We start from the raw sequence: 20,961 nt of genomic DNA, 5'->3' as shown, positions 1-20,961 counted from the left end.
GAGTATTTCTCTGTATTCTTTAATGCTCAGCTTTGAAAGTTATTAAATCAAATACTGTGTTTTTATAGGATATACTCTTCTACTTATCCTCTGTTCTCCTAGAATAATTACTGTTTACATAAGTGTGTTTGTTTGTGTATATATATATACAGACACACACATATATACATACATAGGTGTATATGGGATATATATAGCCAGTTTTTATTTAATATTCATCTTGGTTTGCATATTTATGATGATATTTTTAAAATGGTGTCTTCGCTTTTTCATTTTAATTATATTCATGTTCGTAGAAATGCATCATTCTTAATTCTTGCATTACCATCTGTTGAGGTAACTGTATTGTATGTTTGACTATTCCCAGCTCTTGACATTATAATTGTTTGTTATTTTAATAACAGTAATAATGCTGTGATAAACATTATACACAGTGCTTTTTCATATCTTGTATTATTTCCTTAGAATTTACTTTTAAAATTGAATGCATTTGCTAAATATTGTAAATTTCTCAAGTTATATTTTGGGATGGGAGAATGAATATTTTATTAACTAATCTGCTGCCATCAGTGACTGAACATCTTCGTCTGAATCTCGGAGTTTCGTGGTTGTTAGTAGAGCCATAAACAAGGTTTCTTTCTGTAGTATGTCACGGTGTTAAATTATACTTTAAAAGCTTTCAATGGATTAAAGATGGCAATAGATTGATAACTAATGAAAATGCATAAAAGATGGAAAGTTGGTAGTTTTTTTTGTATAATGTGTCTCAAATCTAAATATTTGAACATTTAAATTTCAGTGCTGAATATATTTTTCATTTCCTCTTTATTAAAGAAATTAAGTTGTAGATGTTAAAAGATTTCAGCTAATTCACACAGGCATGATTTAAAACAACTGACTGTTAAATTCCACTTCTCTGAGTTCATTCTGAAGATGAGACCCCAGTTCCTTGGGGATTCATCTTTGTTCATATTTTCATAATTATCAAAAAATAACTGGGAACCAAGGACTTTAAAAAAACATGTATTTATGCATTGAAATAATAGCAAGTATGCCTTCTCTGCTTGTGATTATTATTGATTTCATTATCCTTTTAATATTGGTGTTGTGTTTTTTACTATTTTTGGTTAGAAAATGTTAAGATCTTGGGGGGTGAAAAATGTTAAGGTGTTATTTATAGTTATATTTATGTTTTGTGTTTTTATCTATATTATCTAATTTTATCATATTAATATCAATATGATATTGATAATATCAATAATTCATTAGCATTTATTATAAATAATAACTATTTTGTTGGTTTTTAATGTGTTGACTAATTCAAGACACAATAGTTTTGAGGTAGTTGAAAAGTAAATGTATTTTAATGTGCTACTATTTATACTTGAATTATTTTATGCTTGTAATTGTCTTTAACAATAAATTGTAAGTTATTTGAAAGCTTAGAAGTTCTTTGTGTTAATATTATTAAGTTTCCTTCTTTATCAGGAACATAATTTGATAAAATACATATACTGCTCATGAATATTTAATCTATAAGGCTTATAAAAACATTAAATATCAGTTATCTTGGAATTTTATTATGTATATCTCTACCTCTATGTAAAACCAATGGTTCTTAACCTTTGAGAATGATCACACGCATTTTATAAATATCTGATGAAAAATATGAACCATCCTCTGAAAGAGGCTGCAGAACTACATTTTTTAAACTTTATGTTCTATTTTGGGTAATTTATAGTCCTCCAAAAGAGCTTCCATGGACCCCAGGTTAAGAACCCCTGTGATGTTAAGGTCTCCTGTTTATATTAGCATATGTTCATGTTCTCGTGAATGAAAATGTGTGATTATTTCTGGTAGATATTCTAAAATTTCTAAGTTATTACAGAACAAAATGTGAATTTACCAGAGGATCACTTAGTAAGCATGTAATACATATTTGTCTTTTAAGGAACAGTAGAATTTAATTTATATATACATGATGAGTATCTAACTTTAAGTGCGAATATGTAGAATTGTGCTTTGCATCCAGTAATATTTTCCTAACTAGCATTGTTATTATAATTAGCTAATATGCAGTATTTGAAATACTATTTGGATGCACACATTACCCAAATCTTAAGTCTTGTGTTTTTTTCCCCCCAGAATCATATCAAAAAGTTAGAAGGAGAGACTTACCGATATCACTGTGCTGTTTCTGGAAGCAAGAAGACAATCCTTATGATTACAAATAGGTATTAACTTTCAAGTGACATTTTTCCAATTGTAAATTATATAAACCTTAAGAATTTGGAAGACTAAAATTGTAGAGGATGTGGAGAACTATACTCAACTGCAAAATGTTCATTGTCATAGAATCACAAAAACACAGATCTGGATGGGACCTTCGAGATCACCTGTTCTGACCCTTTCATTTTGGAGATGCTGCAGCTGCAGCTCAGCTTGGTTGAGTGGCATCTCCAAGTTACACAGCTACTGAGAAATGGGGTCTAGAACAGACTTTATGTAAGTGCAGTAGTGGTACAGTTATGTGAGAATTATAAATCTAGTTATGGAGGGCGAATTCATGAATCATTTTTTCTCACTATGTTTTATTTTGGATTATTAGCACACCTTTTTTAAAGGATGACATTTCTGTGGGGTTTTTTCTGAATATTTTGGGAGTTATAGGTAATTCCTCTAAATAAAAGAACTTTGACCAAACTACTGTTTATTTTCCTGAGATTTTTCCCTGCATCACTTATTCTAAAATGACAATTATAGATTAATAATTTTCTAAACTTTTTAAGTTATGTATTTTTGTAGGACTGAGGCAAAGTACTTAGAGTAGGCAAAATCTGCCTTAGGTTCCCTACTAAGGCGTTTAAATATGTTTGGTTAGGAAGGAGAGAAAGGAAACCTAAAATAATAGGATTCACACTTAAACCTACAAGCTGTTATATCTATTCGATTAGACCAAAAGTAATGTTTATGTGTATCTTGTATCGTGTTTAGCTGCAATAGCAATGCATTAATTCAGCTTGAAATTGTGTATCAACACTGGGCAATGTAAACCAGTAAATTTTTATTTTTTATTTGGTAATACTTAGTACTTGTTTGATTACTCATTTGTGGAAATATCACTGTATACATTAATGTATTATACATATGGGTTTTCAAGTAAATTGAAAAATCATGCTAATTTTAAATAGTCACTTACAGAGCTTTTCAGGAGGCAGTTAGAAAAATAACATTCCTGACCACTACAATGACTTAGTCTCCTCGTAGTAGACTCTTTCTAACAGAAATTTCTTTGATTGACATAGTTATCATTATACTGATTTGTTTGATCTTTAATGATTACACAAAAATAGCATTTATTCCAAAATTAGAATTTTAAAAAATAACTCTTAATTTTTATTGCTAAAGTTATGCTTATTTATTATAGATAGTATAGTTTAGGAGCCAACAAAATTTCTTTAAAGAGCCAGATACTAAAAATTTAGCCTTCAGCCCTGACTGGTGTGGCTCAGTGGGCTGGGCATCATCCCACTAACTGAAAGATTGCCAGTTCGATTCCCTGTCAGGGCACATGCTTGGGTTGTGGGCCAGGTCCCCAGTTGGGGTTACTGTGAGAGGCAACTGATCAGTGGTTCTCTTGCACATTGATATTTCTTTTCTCTCTCCCTCCCTTTCCCTCTAAAAATAAGTAAAATCTTTAAAAAAACTTTAGGTTTCAAGGGCTGTCTCATGCTTCCCATCTGTACTCAACTCTGCCCTTGTAGCGGGAAAGCAGCTGTGGATAATATGTAAATGAATGAGGTGGCTGTGTTCCAGTATAATTGTATTTACTAAAATAGGCCCGGGATTTGGCTTACAGGCCATAGTTTGCCCACTCCTGATACAGATAATAATTAAGAAAATGAAAATTACTAAAGCTGTAGTTTGCCTTGGACAGAGCTGGCTTGTACTTTTTGTCCCCAGGTAATTATTAGTGGCTATCCTTTTCATTCTTAAAAATGTTCTAGTTTGAATAACAATTATACATTAACCACTAAAAATAGTCTTTACCAGCAATCCCTTTATGCAGAGATATTAGCTAGTGTATCAGACTTTTGCAGTATATGTAATTTATAAAAACTATGTACAAAACAATGCACCGTGTGTATTGAACTAACCTGGGTTTTTTCACCTAATAGTATATATTCTGGTCATCTTCACAAGCAATTAAATATTTTTTGAAAACATGATATTTCATGACTACATGATATTGTATTTATGGATATATTACCTTATTTTCCATGCTGCCTAAATATTTGACATTCAGTTTTCTCTTTTCCAATATTGTATTATTATAAACACATCTTTGCAGCTAAGTATTTTTTCTGTAATTATTTCCTTCATGTAAATTCTTATCAGTGGGATTGTTGATTTAAAAGTTGTGAAGATTTTTGAGACCCTTTCTATTTATTGCCATTTGTCAGAAAGGCTGTATCAGTTCTTTTACGTACAACTAGAAGCACGTTTTGCTAAGACTAGGTGTTATTTAAACTTTTTTGTTTTTGCTAATTTAATGGGTAGAAAATAATTTGTTTTAATTAGCATTTACTTGATTGCTAATGAGTATGAACATTTTAATACACTCATCATCCATTTATATTTTTTATTCCATGAATTGCTTTTTCATATCTTTTACTCGTTTTTCATTATATTAGCATTTTGCGTACTGAGTTTAACAGCATTATATGTATTAGTGACATTAGCCCTTTTTATTCAGTGTATTATTAACACTTTAATGATCATTGAGTTTTTCAATACATAGGGCTTTTAATTTTTTCACATTGAAATTTATCCAAAACTTGATCTCTCTATATTTTTTCTTAATCAGTTATTAGAAACAAAATATGAGTTTTCACAACCTAAATTTATTAGGTAGCTCCACTAGTTGGTCCTAACTCCTATGTAATATTTTATTTTAGTAATCTTCATTAGGAATTTGTTCTCTGAGCAGACTTAAAAAAAATAAAACATCTGTCTTAGTCTGTTTGGGCTGCTGTTCCAAAAATACCATCGTCAGGTGATTTAAACACCAAATCGTTATTTCTCACAGTTCTGGAGTCTGGGAAGTTCAAGATCAAGGTGCTGCCAGACTGTGTGTCTGGTGAGGGCTCACTTCCTGGTTCATAGATGGTTCTTCTCACTGTGTCCTCACATTGACAGAAGGTGCAAGGAAGTTTTCTTGGGCCTCTTTCATAAGGGCATTAATTCACAAGGACTTTATCCTCATGACTTAATCACCTCCCAAAGGTCCCACCTCAGCATATCACATTGGGGGTTATGATTCAACATATGAATTGGGGGAGGTGGGAATATAAACAGTGAGTTCATTGCAGTATCGGTGTATAACATATAGGGACACAGAGATGAAAGTTACATCTTCTGTTCCCTCCTGATCTATAGGGGGGAACTACAAATTATTGATGACATCACAGTGTAATAGGTGCTAAGATAAAGTGATGTACAGAGGCTGAAGACTCTTGGTCCAGTAAGGTGGGAACCAAGGTGTCATAGGGAGGGTGTTAGGGAGCTTTCTAATGAGGAGGTACTTATGCTGAGTACTGTAGAGTATGGAGCTGTCATACAGGTAAACAAGAGGCAAGCAGATACATAGAACATTATGGCACTTTGATAATAAGAGCAGTTTGGAATGGCTGGGTAGTAGTAGGATGTTCATAGGGAAGTGCTGGGAGATGACGCAAGAGTCATAGATGTCTGTTTATATTCTCAGAAGGGTTCAGGCTTCATCATTAAAGTGATGGGAAATCATTAATTTTTTAAAATTGAAGACTTACTATTCAGTATTGCAGCTTTTCACACAGAGATATATGTGCATGGGACACAGATAAGTCTCTGGTGTTCTTTCCCACTGAAGGCCTGAAAGCAAGGAGTAGCATAAAAAAATTGTGCTTTAGAAAGATCTCTGGCAGCAGTCCGAATGCTGGGTGGATGAGGATCAGAAGAGAGGCAAGGAGGCCAGTTAGAGACTGTATTAGTGTTCTGTTGCTGTACAACAAATTACCTTAAAATTAGCAGTTCAAAACAACACAGATTTATTATCTCAATTTCTACATGTCTCCAGTCCTGTGTGGCATGGCTGGATTCTGTTTAGGGTCTCACAAGGCTTCCTTTCTGGAAACTCCTGGGAAGAATCCCCTTCCAAGCTATTTTAATGTTGTTGGTAGAATTCCGTTCCTTGCAGTTGAAGGACCAACAGTCCCGTTTCCTCCATCTCTGTCAGATGGCAGCTGCCCTTAGCTCCTGGAGCATACCTGCGTTCCTTGTTATGTGGCATTCTCCACCTTCAAACCAGCAATAGCACTTTGAATCTCCGACTTCTCTGTCTCTAACCCAGATTTAAAGGGTCAGGCCCACCCAGATAAACTTTTTCCTTAAAGTCACCTGTGCCTTATAACAAAACCTAATCATAGGGGTGAAATGCATCATATTCATAGTCCTGGGGATTATATGGAGTTGTGTATCAGGAAATGAGGGATCTTGGGACACATCTCAGAATCCTGTCCACCACAGAGATTGCTGCTGCTGTTCTGATAGGAAGTGGTGAGGCCAAAACGAAAAGAGTGAGAATAGAAAGAAGGGAGCAGCCCTAAGACCAGGACTTGGTGGCTGATTGGATGTGGAGGAGAAGGGAGTGCAAGATACCTTTCTGGTTTGGGGATCAAGGAGCAAGAGTAGTGATATTACTGTTTATAGCACTTTGAGGGAAAGGATGATTTTGTTTTGTTTTGGAATTGACTAACTTTGTTGCAGCTTTGAGATATCAAAGTACAGATTCCTCAGTAGCAGATACACAGATATAAACCATTGATGTTTGAATAAAGATTTGGAGTTGAGTCTTGGACCCTGAGTGTGTCAAATAGAAGATGGCCAAGATTTGAGCTCTGATAAACAGTGAGAAAGAAAATGAAGGGGATTTAAGGTGGTAGAAAACCAATATTATTCCTGGCTGGTGTAGCTCGGTGGATTGAGTACAGGCTGTGAACCAAAGAGTTACCAGTTCGATTCCCAGTCAGGGCACATACCTGGGTTGTGGACCAGGTGCCTAGTGGGGGCCATGTGAGAGGCAACCATACATTGATGGTTCTCTCTCTCTTTCTCCCTCCCCTTCTCTCTCTCTAAAAATAAATAAATAAAATCTTTTTAAAAATGTTAGTGTTTGCCCTAAATAAAAAAAATATTATTGGTATGGTCAAGAGAAGAGAGAGTTCTGAGACAATCAGAATGGTGAACTGCATCTGACACAGTGATTTGTAATGGTTAGCTTTCCCTCTTCACTCTATCATCTGATTCTCTACCAGGGGAGGAGGTGAAGGGAGTGGAACCCGATTCCTAGAGACTGTTTGGAATGTGTAGGGGAATGGAGGATGTCACAGTGATTGAAGGGCACTTAGCAGGCTGGGGCTGGGGATGCTGAACGTTTTACAGTGTACAACACAATCCCACACAAGCCCCAAATTTTAATAGCACCTCTGCTGAGAATTATTATGCAACAGGCCTGTTTTGGTTCCTGTTCTCCATCGGTCATCAAATGCATCCAACTCTACTTTATAAGCATCTGGAGTCTAGCTCTTTTTCCCTCCTCACAGCTATAGCTTTCATTGAGACTCTCACTGATTCCTGATGGGACTATTAAAATAACTTCTACCTTGATGGTCTATCCCACCTCTACCCCATGACTGCCAGAGTCATGACTCTAAAGTAAAATTGTATCATGTCGTTTCCTATTACCTGTAGGTTAAAGTCAGAATTTCTTAAAATGGCAAAAAAAAAAAAATCCTTCTAAGATCTGGCACTAAGCTAATTTTCTCATCTTCATATATACCTGGTCCTCCAGCCAGTCCTCCACATTCCTCAGGTAAATCTTCCCTTTTTTGTACCCTCATATATGCCAATGCACTGTTCTCTTTGTCTGGACTTGAATTTCCCTTTCCCACCTAGAAACTCCTTTCAAGAATCAGCTCTCAGGCCACCTACTTCACCAATACACTCAGCCCCCTTCTCCTGTGCCCCCCAGATTACCTACTGCACTTACCTACCTGTGTTGTTGCATTTATTTCATGTTTATTTCCCCTCTGGCTGCTGAGTGCCTCTCATGCAGAAACCCTGTCTTTTTGTTTCTCTGGCACTAGATAGCTATAGAATTAACAGGTCAACTTTCCTAGTTTTGCTTTCTCTTGGAGAAACTTTAGTCAAGTATAGTTATATCAGTGATTAATCTGAATCAGACAGTGGGAAATCAATGTGCATACCCTTTAAAGGTTTTGTTGTATTTTTATTGCTGTTGAGTAAAACAGAATACTTACTCTGTGATATATAGTACATTAGTGTTAACGCATTCAAACCTTTGCTGTGAATCTTTGCTGACATTTGGGGTTTGTGTGACATTTCCTGCACGTTCGTTCCTGACTGGAAGGCATAAATGATTGACAGTAAAGAGCAATTAATAATTTTCCAAGTAAGACATTTTCAGGAGCTTCTGCCTATTGCTTCCCAGATGAGGAGAGTACAGCCTGTTTCTATGTGTTTTAAAGATTATCTCAGTTTTTTGTCAATTAAAAAAATGACACTTTTATAAATTTTGCAAGATTGGCAGAAGCAGAATTTTTGAAAGTCTGCTTTGTTAATTGGTAGGTGCCATATTTGCTCCTTATTTGACAGTTATCTAGACGTTTTTATGTGAAGCATACTATTTTTAATGCCAGGTTATACTGTTTACTGAGTACTAGCTATCCCATCCATCAGAGTGAAATATTAGAGGTAATCATTGTGTTTATCACTCACTATATTTTTGTTTCCTTTGCAAACCAGGCGAGTGCTGTGTATAAAGGAAGTTGAGATCCTCAGCCTGATGTCTACAGACTGGCAGTACCCATTTGAAGATTTTGTATTTCCTCCTAGAGTCATTAGAAATACGCTAAACATTTCAGTTAAGGTAAGGAAACTTGAATCACATTTCTAGAGCCAAGAATTTGTTAAATGAGTGGAAATGAATGCTTTTTGACTCATTTTTACAGTTAACTACACAAAGTATTTGAAGGGTTGTTATTGTTACTTGTCTACTATACCTTATTTTCTGACAGTCCTTGGTTGTGTAGAGTGAAACATCAGGTCTGTCTACTGATAGAATTAGGGTGCTGGTGCTTCCTTTTGGGGAGAATAAAGCATTAGTAAATAAAAGATCTTTTTAATTTCATATGGATACCTATTTTGCTCTGTCTAATCCTAGATACTTCTGGAAAGATTCCCTTTTTTAGGCTTTTAGGAGATTATTATAAATATTATGTCTAAAACACTCATGTTTTAGAATTGGCATTTGTAGAATGCCAGAACCTTTGACGTATATAATATTTTCAAGTCTTTCCTCTCCATCATTTTCTAAGGAAGAACTTTTCATTACATAGCAGGTAATTAACAAAAAAGATAGCCTGTCTTTTGCTCAGTTCTCAAGACTCATTCTGCTTTGAAATACATAATTTTTTATTGTATATGATAATAAAATATATTTACTTTCACCTCTTTAAAAGAAACTAAAAATTGTCATTCTATAGATGATAATTTCTATACTGTATTCTTTCCTGAATAATAATGATGTTATTTATCTCTGTTACTCAAATTTCCTGAAAAACAGTTATCATAAAATTTAATAGTGATACAAATACTATTATTTTTAATTTATGTTTTCTTTCATAGGAGTTTACAAATGAAAGAAACTTTGAAACTATACCATTTTATATTTCAGTTTTCTTTCGTTGTAGAGTGTCAGAATTTTATCAAAGAGTACCTTAATAAATGACACATAGTTTCAAGCTAGGAAAGGCCGTGTCACTGTGCATATATATTACAGTTCCTCGGTTATCACTTTTCTTTCACATCAGTGGTATGAATTGACTCAATGTATTCTACATTATATAAGAATTTTATCTATCAGCCAAGGAAATGAAGAAGGGTTTTTTTGATTTGTCAGATGTAATGAGTTATCAAGTGGAGTTCCTGTAGGCTATTTATCATAGCCTGCAAAAAGCCATTATGTTATACAGATAGATGTATACTCACACAGTTTCATAAATTCTAAGAGCTCACATATGGAACTGCTGTTCTTCTACCAAAATGATTTATCTTTTATTCCATCTGACTGTGTGTATTTTGTATGCTTATAAAATAGAGTTGACATTTAAGAAGCATCCAATTAAAGGTTATGATTTTTTTTCTTCCCCAGAATAATTTTTGTGTCATTCTTTCTTTTGAAATAGGACCAGGGTCTGTTCCACAAAAAAGACAGTGCCAATCAAGCCTACGTCCGGCAAATTCAGCTGCAGGATGCCACCACAGCAGAGGTAAACGGTTTCTTTCAAAGAATATCGCCTCAGTTTTGTAGCTGAAAGATATTTTTAAAATGTGTTATAGTTAACGACACCCATTATTTCTCCCAGAAGATCTTCCAGTTATATTTGAATGGATATATAAGCTTAAAATAATATGCTTTGAGCTTAGTAGCTCCAAAGAGTGCTCCAACTCTTGCCTTTGCACCTTTCTCCTCCATCAAATTAGCCTGTACTTCTCTTTACAATTTATAATAAATATTTTATTTTACAGAGAGCGTGTCATGCCATTGAGGATGCACAGTCAGTGAGACACCAGCAAAAACTGGTGAAGCAGTCGTCACTGAAACTCCTCAGGCCCCAAACACCATTTTAATCACAGATCCTCGGGGGCTGCTACTTGGAGAGAACCAAGCGTTAGTCTTGTCTATAAATCACTGTTCTTTATCTTACCGAAGAGGATTTTTAAAGCAGTGCTTTAGTTTTTTAATATTTTTGCTAAAATTGCTAGATATTGGGTTTTCCATGTTTTCCCCTTTACTTTTGACTGTAATTTTGTAACCACGTATATGTTAATAATCCACTCTACATTGCCCCTGAGTGGGTCAGACCTTCAAAGAAATACCACTTCAGACTCTGAGTGAAATTTCCATTAATGTTACAATTGTGAAGCAAAGGATAATTTTGTTTTTTAATTAAACAAAGTCCTTACTCAAGAACAAGAAAGGAGCTTAGAATGAGTAATGTTCTTTGAGAGGTTTTGGAAAAATATTGGATACTTTATTCAATAGTGAGCTGAGATAACATTTTTGATAAACTAGGTAATATACTAAAGGCAGAAATGATGCTTTCTATTTTATTTTCATGAAAACATTGTCCCCCTAATAAAAATGTTTTACTTTGGTGCTTATTTTTCTTCCTTTTTCTTCCTTTTTCTATAATATAAAGACCTACAGAAAAACAAAACTTGAAATATCAATACTCTGTTCTCTGTAATGTACCATGTATACAATTTTGGAAATCACTTACACGCTCTTTCAAGATGAATCTATGTGGCACAATTACAATTTGCTGATACATGAAAATATTGTACTTTGTTTTCATGACTTAGAAATATGAAAAAATTCATATTTTTATATATCCAGAAATTGCTTTTTATAAGTTGAAATATTTTAAGGGCATTATAAATTAATACTTAATTATAATGCATACCTAGAAGTGTATTTTAAATACTTATTAGGAACAATGAAAAATCTCTAGTTGCTTCACATATACGTAAAATCAGACATATATTAACAACACTGTGGAAAGTAATTGGTAAGTGTGTTTTTTTAGAGAGCATGCCTGTGAGAATCATTTCAGTCCAGTATTATTTTTGTCCTTTTCTGCAGCTTGTTTATGCTGATCAAAGATACACTGCCTTCTAAAGCTTTTTTTAAAAATTCTTATAAGTACTTAATTTCCTTGGATAAATCTTTAAATTTGCTCTTGGTTTTTAACATGGCACTTATTTCAAATCACTGAATTAATTATGAAATGAAGATGTGGACACACTTGGTTTGCTCTGTTTTTGTTTACGCGTGTTAATGATTCTACTATTGTTATTCATGTTTCTTGAGACTGACCTTAAAATGTTTAAAATTTTTTCTAGTTATTATTTACTGCAGATTCCCCAAAAAGACGAGGTAATAACTATTTCCTTAAATTTTTGATGTTTGATACAGGAGGGTGGTCTTTGCCTTTTCCACATCATTATTTTTTTCTGTGAAGAAAAGTATTATATATAAAAGTTCTGGGATTAAACAGAATTTATCAGTAGTTAATTGTTGTTTATTAAAAGGAACTGTACAAATATAATTTTATAGCAAATGAGCTAGCATTTTGTGTTGTAAAACTGAATCAGGACTCAGATATCTAATTATGTTTTTATGTGAATCACAGTTACTGACAATGTCCTTTAAGAAATTTTATTTTACTGATGATATGTAAAACATGGAACTAAGAAAAATTTATAGAAACCTGTAAATTCCTCATCTCTGAAAATTGTCAAATATTGATAACATTTAATTTGATTTAATCCCCTGGGACATAAATAATTTCTTGGTTAAGTGTAATAATGTCTTTCCTGTTTCTAAAATGCATTCAGAGTCCATTATTTGTGTATGAACTACTGAGAGAAATAAAACATTTGGTATATTATTTACAGATGTGAAAACTTTGTGGTTTTGTGTTAAATATTTATAGGTGTAAGAACTTCGTGGGTGTGTAAGTAACATTTGTTTTTACTTTGTATGTCTTTCCCCTTTCCTCTCCCAACCCTCTGACAGTGAGAAGTTAGATGAATGGTTATGGAGGGCTCTGCCAGCCACCAGTCTGTTCTCTGTATCTGTGAGTCTGTTTCTATTTTGTGTGTTCATTTTATTTATTAGATTCCACGTATAAGTGAAATCATATGGCATTTGTCTTTTCTCTAACTGAGGAGGAGAGGAGGGTGTGGGTAGCTGGGTAAAAAGGTGAGGGGATTAAGCCAAATCTCCCCCCGCAAAAAAAAAAAAAACAAACAAACTCATAGACACAGACAACAGTATGGTGATTACAAGAGGGCAAGGCGGGTGGGGGAGGTAGACGAGGGTACAGGCAGATAAATGGTGATGGACAAAGACTTGATTTTGGATGGCGAACACAATACAATATACAGATGATGTATATTATAGAATTGTACGCCTGAAACCTATGTAATTTTATTAACCAATGTCAACCCAATAAATTCAGTTAAAAAATAGTTATGGAGGGCTTTATAAGATGCTAATCAGGGAACAGTTTTCCTGAGGGTACTGAATCCCTTTACCACTTCGGCTGTCGGTGGCACAGAAGGACCACAGGAAGAATACAGAAAATGTGTTGGCCAAAAAGTCTGTTAGTGACCAATAACTTTATTGATTTACATATTTTGAGTGTGTCAGCCATTGACCGCTGTTGGCTTCTAGTGGGTAGAGGCCAGGGGTGCTGCTAAACATCTTCCAATGCATAAGACAGCCCTATAGCAAAGAATTATTTGGCCAAAACATCAATAGTATCAAGAAACTTGCAAACCACTTTTGACAAGTTCGATCAGTGAAAGCACTTTCACCATACACTGCATAAATCCTTTTTTGCATTTCAGTTGCATTTTTTCCTTTTCTTGAAATACTAAAGCATAATACATTGAAAATGTTACGTATCTTCTTCCAGCTTCAATATTCAAATGGGTGCACAAAAATTCACTAATTTTGATAAGTTTTTTATAATGCACGCTGATATGACAGCTGGGACAATACAATCTAACAATATTGTTTTGAATGAAGTTAAATACAACAAAGTACTACTAGAGCCATCATACAGAAAAAATGGGCTTTTTGGCCAACCCAGTAGTTGACCAAGGGCCCAGCTGCCACACTTTGAAATCACAGCTGGATTTGCATGAGGCCATGCCTTTTATGGTTTCTGTCAGACATTGACTGTGAGTGACAAGGATGCCAGGACAGGCCCATCCCCAGAAGACATGGAAGTCCTGTGACAGCAGACTTTGGCTTGAAGACTCTTAAGGAGCCTTGTGGATCCACACAGGATGGGAAGCTTCTGCCCAATTAGTCTTTCTGTCTCTTGTCTTTTTTGTTCTCACCACCTACCCCCTTTCTCCACTGGGGAGATCATTGGAAAGATTTCCTTGCATGAGTTTCGTGATATAGTATTGTTTGGTTTTGACTTATAAATGAGAGAGGATGCTATCGTCTTTTTGGTGCTTAGGGTCTCTGCGTGTGTTGATCTGGTGCTGCCTGTGTCTGTCTATTTAACAGTGCTCCATGTGTGTTTCTAAGGTACAGCCATGACTAAAAATTAATGTTCTGTACTTAAACTTTTAAGGAGCTACAAACACCAGTGCCAGTTAAATAGAGAGTTGCAGTCATTGCCAGAGCTAGAAGAACCATCTTTTTATTGGGGTGGAAACTAAAGATTCTTAAAGGATAGGAGATTACTCAGAACCATCTGTCCTCAAGGGACGAGTCCTTTTGGTTGAGCATCTCTGCCCAACTGCCCACTAATACTGATGAAAGTGGGTTGGCTGGGAAAAGCAGCTAAGAGTGAGCACTTTTCTAATGGTAATTCTCCCTATAGTGTAAGAATTTAGGACTATTGTTCTTGAATTCATCCCTGAAAGTTTCTTCAGCTAAGTCTGCAGTATTCAAATACTCCACATTGTGGGACTCTTTGAACCGAAAAAGCCTTCAGAAAGGCTTTTTGTTTGTATTATTTTTGCATAGTGCAGACCCAACGTCCCTCACCAAAATTCAAATAGCTCTGAAAACCAAAAGGCTTTTCATAAGTCTGAAGCAAAAGACATTTGACAGCAAAATTCTGAACCAAACTGACATGAGGCTAATTGTGGTCTTTATTCTATTAGCGGCAGCAAGATGAATACATTTGATTAAGGGGCGCTGCAGCAGGCTAGCTGGAGGTGTGTGAGCTATTGGTGTGTGAAGTCAATTGCTTCCTAAAATTTGAAAGGGTTTGTATTCTGAAACACATCTGGTCCCGAGAGTTTCAGGTAAGAGATTATAGATCTGTATACCCTCAAAATTATCAATTTATTTAAGTTGCTTCTCAAATTTCAGAAGAATCACAAACTATAGGAGGAGGCATGAGGGACAGAGTCTTCCCTCTTCAGACCATGCTAGTTCCATTTCACAGTAAGTTGCAAGTTATTCTGATGATGTGTTCAAGGTAATCGCTGCTGACATAGAGGAGACTGAAACGCCGTCATATGATAGATAGTGCATCATAAAGATTTATGGAAACTGGAGAAAAAGTGCAAATCAAAGAATATAGTCATGATTTCTGCCCCCCTTGTATATTAAGTACTGTATTTTGCCATGTATAATGTGCACTTTTTTTGCCCAGATTTTTTAGGGAAAATAAGGATGTGCATTATACATGGATATAATAAGTACATAATCCCAGGTATGATGTGCACAAAAACGTGAGTGTGCATTCTCCATGGCAAAATACAGTAAATACCTGGTAGATTACAGGTTTTTAGAATTCACAGCCAGTGTGAAAGTCATTAGAGTGGTAATGAAATAAGCCAGCATGATTCTAGGTTGACAGTATTATTCGCTAAAATAATAGTGGACACTTTACAAAGAGGATTTAGTTCTGTAGGATTCTGTTTAACTTGAAGAACAACCATGTGGCTTCCCCAGAGACTGACTGTAAAGCTTAATTTTTCCCAGTTGTGGTTTAAATTATGTGCTAAATAATTTTCATCAAAAATAGATTTCAGATATTGGTCATTGGGTTTTACTGGGGTTTTTTTTTTTAGAAAATTTTGATAACATCAGTTTTTCTCTCCAACAAACCACCTTCCTCTTTCGTCATCTTCATTTAAGTCTTTATAAATTAGAAATCCTTTATACATTATTTTCCCTATCTTTTCTTTTTACAGTAACTCTCTAAATATTACTAATTTCCTTGTATTAGGTAGATATTTTGTCAGTAATTGGCAAACAGCAGGGCATGAGCCCAGTAATCTGTTCTTAAATAAAGTTTTATTGGAACCTAGACACATCCATTCATTTGCATGACTATTCCCCACTACAGTGGCAGAGTTGGGTGGTTGTGGCAGAGACAATACAGCCGGCAAAACCTAAAATATTTACTACCTGATCCTTCACTGAAAAAGTTTATCGACATAATTAATCTTACAGCTGGGATAGAAACAAGACACTAACTGGTTTACCCCACATCCTATGGTGAGATAGGAGCTGAACTATGACCCAATAACTGCCATCCTCCCTCTGTTATCTCCACTTTTCCCTCTTCTTCCTTGCTAGAAGCAGGATAGTTGTGTCAAATGCAAAAGAATGTGGCCAATGCTGGCTTCTTGGATTTTTTTTTTAGAACTTCATGTGCTCTTATCAGCGTTATCTATGTTTTTTCTCATCTATGTTTTAGGCAATTCCCATAGTAACACTCAAAATCTAACCTGGCCCTTCCCCTAAATATTTCTTAGAGAATTTTTACATACGACCTAATATTATTGTGGCAGTTTACTAGGAAACATGGTTTTTGAGGTGTAAAAATTAGGAAATAAAAACTTTGGAGATAGGACATGAAACTTGCCTCTATTTCTAATGCACAGCCAGAATAGAAGAATCCAGTGCATGGTGCTCTACCATAATCAAACCATTAGAGAGTTCACAGCTAGCTAGGGGCTCACCAGGAGGAAATTGTATCTTTAAGCACAGTACCTCGTATTACGGGGTAATAATGTAACGAGTGAGCAGGTGTTCAAAGATGGCAGTTTGGATGGAAGTTATAGTGTTAGCTTCACCCAAGGATGCTGCTGCAAATCAGTTCAGCAAGCACTTATTGATGATTTAGATTAAGATGCCACACTTGAACAGAGAGCATTTCTCCTCACACTGGAGGGCTGTTGAAGATTCTTAATATTCTTGGACACTTTGGATCAAATCTCTGATTAATTCAATTCAGGGTGATTCACATTTTCAAAAATAGTTAAATAAAAAAGGTGGGGGGATATGAATTTGCAGGTTAACAGAGTTCTTTTTCAAAAAAGATTTTCTGGACTCGGCAATCACTTGAATATCAGTGACTGGGTTATGGGAGTAATAGATTTTTTTTAACCAAGATAATGGAGTCATACTTGAGAGAATCTGGAATAAGTTGTAAGGTTAATGTGACATTTTAATATATCTGAAATTACCGACCGTAAATACAATGCAGGAAACAATTGTTTGCCCATGTAAAAATGTTATGGTTAAATGTAGAGACTTAGGAAATGCTTCTTTTGAATTAACCCCCAATAAACAGTAAAATCTTGCATGACTATTATTACAATCCAGATGGTGAATGGATACTATTGAAAACACTCATAAGGACCATTAAGACATTAACCATGACTCGCTGGTGAATGAGAATATATTGCCCATTCTGCCTAAAATTAATGACTCAATCCATTAACGTTGAATTATAATGCAGTTCTTTTAGAAGCACCAGTAGTCTTATTCTTATAAGTGGATTAATTTTCATATCACTTCGGAGGGAAAATAATTCACTTGAGGGCCTTTGTTTTAGTTGTATTTAAGTTCATAGAATTATAATCGCCCAAGATTGGAAGGTTCTTATGTTCAACATAAATCTGTCTTCCTGTGGCTTCCATCCATTGAGCTCAGTCCCAAATCAGACTAAGAGAGACTCTTCTTCTGTCTGTAGAAGCCTGTATGTACGAGTGCTGCATACTTAGACTCCAAGGCTGGCCTCATGTCCTACCCCTCATTCAGTAAACCATGGAAGTCCAAGGTCTCATTCTACCTACAGCATCCCATAAGCTCAATGGCTCTTCCCTAAACACAGCGGTTGATCCGAGCCTCTCTCAGACATGGTACACTGGTCTGAATGAGTGCTGTGGGAGCCAACCAAGGCAGAGAGGCATTTGGACAATTCCCTGTTTTCCACCAATTTTTTAAGAGTAACAAGTATCCCAACCTATTAAGGTAATTACATAAAACAATTTTCCCATTTTGTAATACTTTTCCCCATTATTGCAATCTACTAATCTAGTAACTTACACAAGAATATTGAGTTATCCTTTTAATCTTTTTTTAATTAAAATTGAGTGAATTTGTGTGGTATTGTAAAGTTAAAAATCAATGACCATGAAAAAAAATTCCTTCGTCTCTGTTTCTTCATTTGAAAATAAGACCTTTGGACCAGATCTACTTTCTTGTGATTTCTATGGATTTTACAGATATTGATAAAATGATGGGTTTTGTAATTGTTATTTTGAAGTGTGAGATGTTACTTAAGGATTTCTCACAATATCCCTTTAGACATTAAATACATATTTTGAACAATGAACTTAAAAAACCCTCAAAGACTTTAACAGAACAACAAGAGGGAATGTGAGACATTGTTGCTAGGCTTTGGGAGAGAAGACGGCCCACCGTGGAGAGTGCAGGCACCCAAGCGCCCAGGATCTGCAAAGAGAAATGGCCACGCCCCCGCCCCCCCCCCCGCCCGCCCCCCGGAGTCCGGCTCTCGCTGTGAAAATGGAACCCTGCTCTTCCCGCTGAGGGCCGCACCCTCAGCAGTGCCCTCCGTTGTCTGAGGACCCATGCTGCGTGATGCAGTCGTCGCTCAGGCCAGGTCCACACAGGCTCTCCAGAAGACACTGCTGCAATGGACTCAATGTTTACGCCCCCCTAGATTCTCATGTTGAAACTGTAACCCCCAAGTTAATGGTATTACGAAAGGGCTTTTGGGAGATGATTGAGTATAAGGAGGAGGCCCTCATGAATTAGATTCATGCCCTTGTAAAGATACCTCGAAGGTCACATTTTGTATGATTCCATTTGTGTTAAATACCCATTTCCCTCTTCCATCATGTGAGGACACAGCGATAAGGTGCCACCTGGTCTGTGAAGAAGTGGGCCCTCACCAGACACCAGAGCTGTCAGCACCTTGGTCTTGGACTGCCCAGACTCCAGAACCGTGAGAAATAAGCGTTAGTTGCTTATAGGCCCCCACGTTAGTGGTATATTGGCTATAGTTTTCCAAATGGACTAAGACAATCACCCTCTCTCAGGAAACCCCCCTGCTGGCCAGCCCTGTCATCTGAAATTGGATAAAGGATTGCAAATGTTAACCATGTGGATTGATTTGTATGGGTTAATTTACCAAATCAGAAAAAGGGTAGGTCACTGCCAGGGTTAGATCACTCAGAAATTAGGAAAAGAAATACCCAATAAAAAATATTAAATGGATGTGGTTAAAAATAAGGCTTAAAAATATTTAAACATATAGTTAAAGAGAAGGATTGAAGCAAGTTACTATAAAAAAGGGCAAATTTGAATAAGAACCAAATAGGTCTTCTAGAAATGAAAAATACCATTGAGGCCCTGGCTGGCGTAGCTCAGTGGATTGAGCACGGGCTGGGAACCAAAGTGTCCCAGGTTCGATTCCCAGCCCCGGTACATTCCTGGGTTGCAGGCCATAACCCCCAGCAATGATGTTTCTCTCTCTCTCTTTCTCTTTCTCTCTCTCTCTCTCCCTTCCCTCCCTAAAAATAAATAAATAAAATCTAAAAAAAAAAATACCATTGAAACAAAAAGTCAGTGGACAGCCCCAACAGTAAACATGGCTGAGGTAAGAATTACTGGGCTGGAAAACAGAACCGACTCAATACATTTCCTGGAATACAGGGAAGCATAAAGAGAAGCAACACAGAGAATGAGAATGTCCACTGCAGTGGGTTGGCCAAAAAGTTTGATTGTTTTTTCCCGTACAATGGCTGGGCAATAGCACTTAGCTGTCTTTAACTCCATTTGGAACAGTTTTGTTAGATTATATTGTGACAGCTGTCATGTCTGTGTGCTTTTAAAAAACCATCAAAATTGATGAACTTTTGTGTAGCCATTTCAATATTGAAGATGGAAGAAAATAAGCAACATTTTCAGCATATTATGCTTTATTTCAAGAAAGGTAAACATGCAACTGAAATGCAAAAAAAAAATTTGTGCAGTGCAGGGAAAAGGTGCTGTGACGGATCAATCATGTCAAAAGAGGTCTGTGAAATTTCACGCTGGAGGTTTCTCACTGGATGATGATGCTCCATGGCCAGGTAGACGAGTCAAAGTTAATAGTGATCAAATCAAGACATTAATTGAGAACAATCAGCATTATACCACGTGGGAGATAGCCAACATACTCAAAATAGCCAAATTGGTAAAGTTACTGGTGAAAATGAAAAATGTGTGTTTTTTTAATGGAAAAAACTAGATTAACTTTTTGGCCAACCCCAAATTTCCAATCCATATATATAAATCCCCCGCACACACACACATATAAATGATTTTTTTGTGTGGAACTTGAAAGGCGGTTCTAAAAATTCCCATGGAAGGGTGAAAGGCCAAGAATGTTCCAGTCAATTTGAAGAATATCAAGTAGAGGGCATGTTTTGTTTCTTCAGGTTGTAAAGCTCACCACAAAAACTAGTCACTAAAACAATACTATATTTTCAGAGAAATCAGTAAATGAAACAAATTTAGATACTAACAACAGACCCATGTATATAAGGAAATATGTAATAAAACAATAATAATAATAGTAAATAAAGCATATGATTCTTGCTGTGTAAGTCCAAGGCACTGTTGTGATTTATATATTCTAATTCATTCATCCTCCAAGGCAACACTCAATTTCAGCCCAGCACAGCAGCATCACTCATAATGGCCAAAAGGTGGAAACAACTGAAATGTCCACCGGGGGATGGGTGGATAGCTACATGGTGGTGTACACATGCACTGGGACACCCATCAGTCACGAGGAGGAATGGAGTGTCGATACATCCTACACGGGGGCAGACCCTCAAAAGCATTACAGTGAGGAAGCCAGACATGGAAAACCACAATTTGCATGGTTGCTTTGATACTAAATATCCAGAATAGGCAAATCTGCAGAAACAGAAGCAGACTAGCGGTCGTCAGGGGCCAGGACAGGCAGTGGTGATGGCAGTTATTACTTAAAG

The 20,961-nt window shown here is 36.0% G+C and overlaps 1 protein-coding gene across 2 annotated transcripts in view; it reads left to right on the top strand.

Annotated features, from left to right (window-relative positions):
- Positions 1–12,575, top strand: part of VPS13C (vacuolar protein sorting 13 homolog C) — a 174,463-nt gene extending 161,888 nt beyond the window's left edge. For both annotated transcript variants that reach the window (XM_045823143.1, XM_045823142.1), the window contains 4 exons: positions 2,146–2,234; positions 8,866–8,989; positions 10,308–10,391; positions 10,651–12,575. In XM_045823143.1, coding sequence (XP_045679099.1) covers positions 2,146–2,234; positions 8,866–8,989; positions 10,308–10,391; positions 10,651–10,752 — 399 coding nt within the window. In that variant the 3' untranslated portion in view covers positions 10,753–12,575. The remainder of the gene's footprint in view (positions 1–2,145; positions 2,235–8,865; positions 8,990–10,307; positions 10,392–10,650) is intronic.
- The last annotated feature ends 8,386 nt before the right edge of the window (positions 12,576–20,961 follow it).

This window comes from Phyllostomus hastatus, unplaced genomic scaffold, assembly GCF_019186645.2.
Source record: "Phyllostomus hastatus isolate PE091 unplaced genomic scaffold, TTU_PhHast_1.1 phas_scaffold_501, whole genome shotgun sequence".
In the NCBI taxonomy this organism is placed as follows: Eukaryota; Metazoa; Chordata; class Mammalia; order Chiroptera; family Phyllostomidae; genus Phyllostomus; species Phyllostomus hastatus.
The sequence above is the reverse complement of the archived record's forward strand: the minus strand, read 5'-3'. Positions and strand labels throughout refer to the sequence as shown.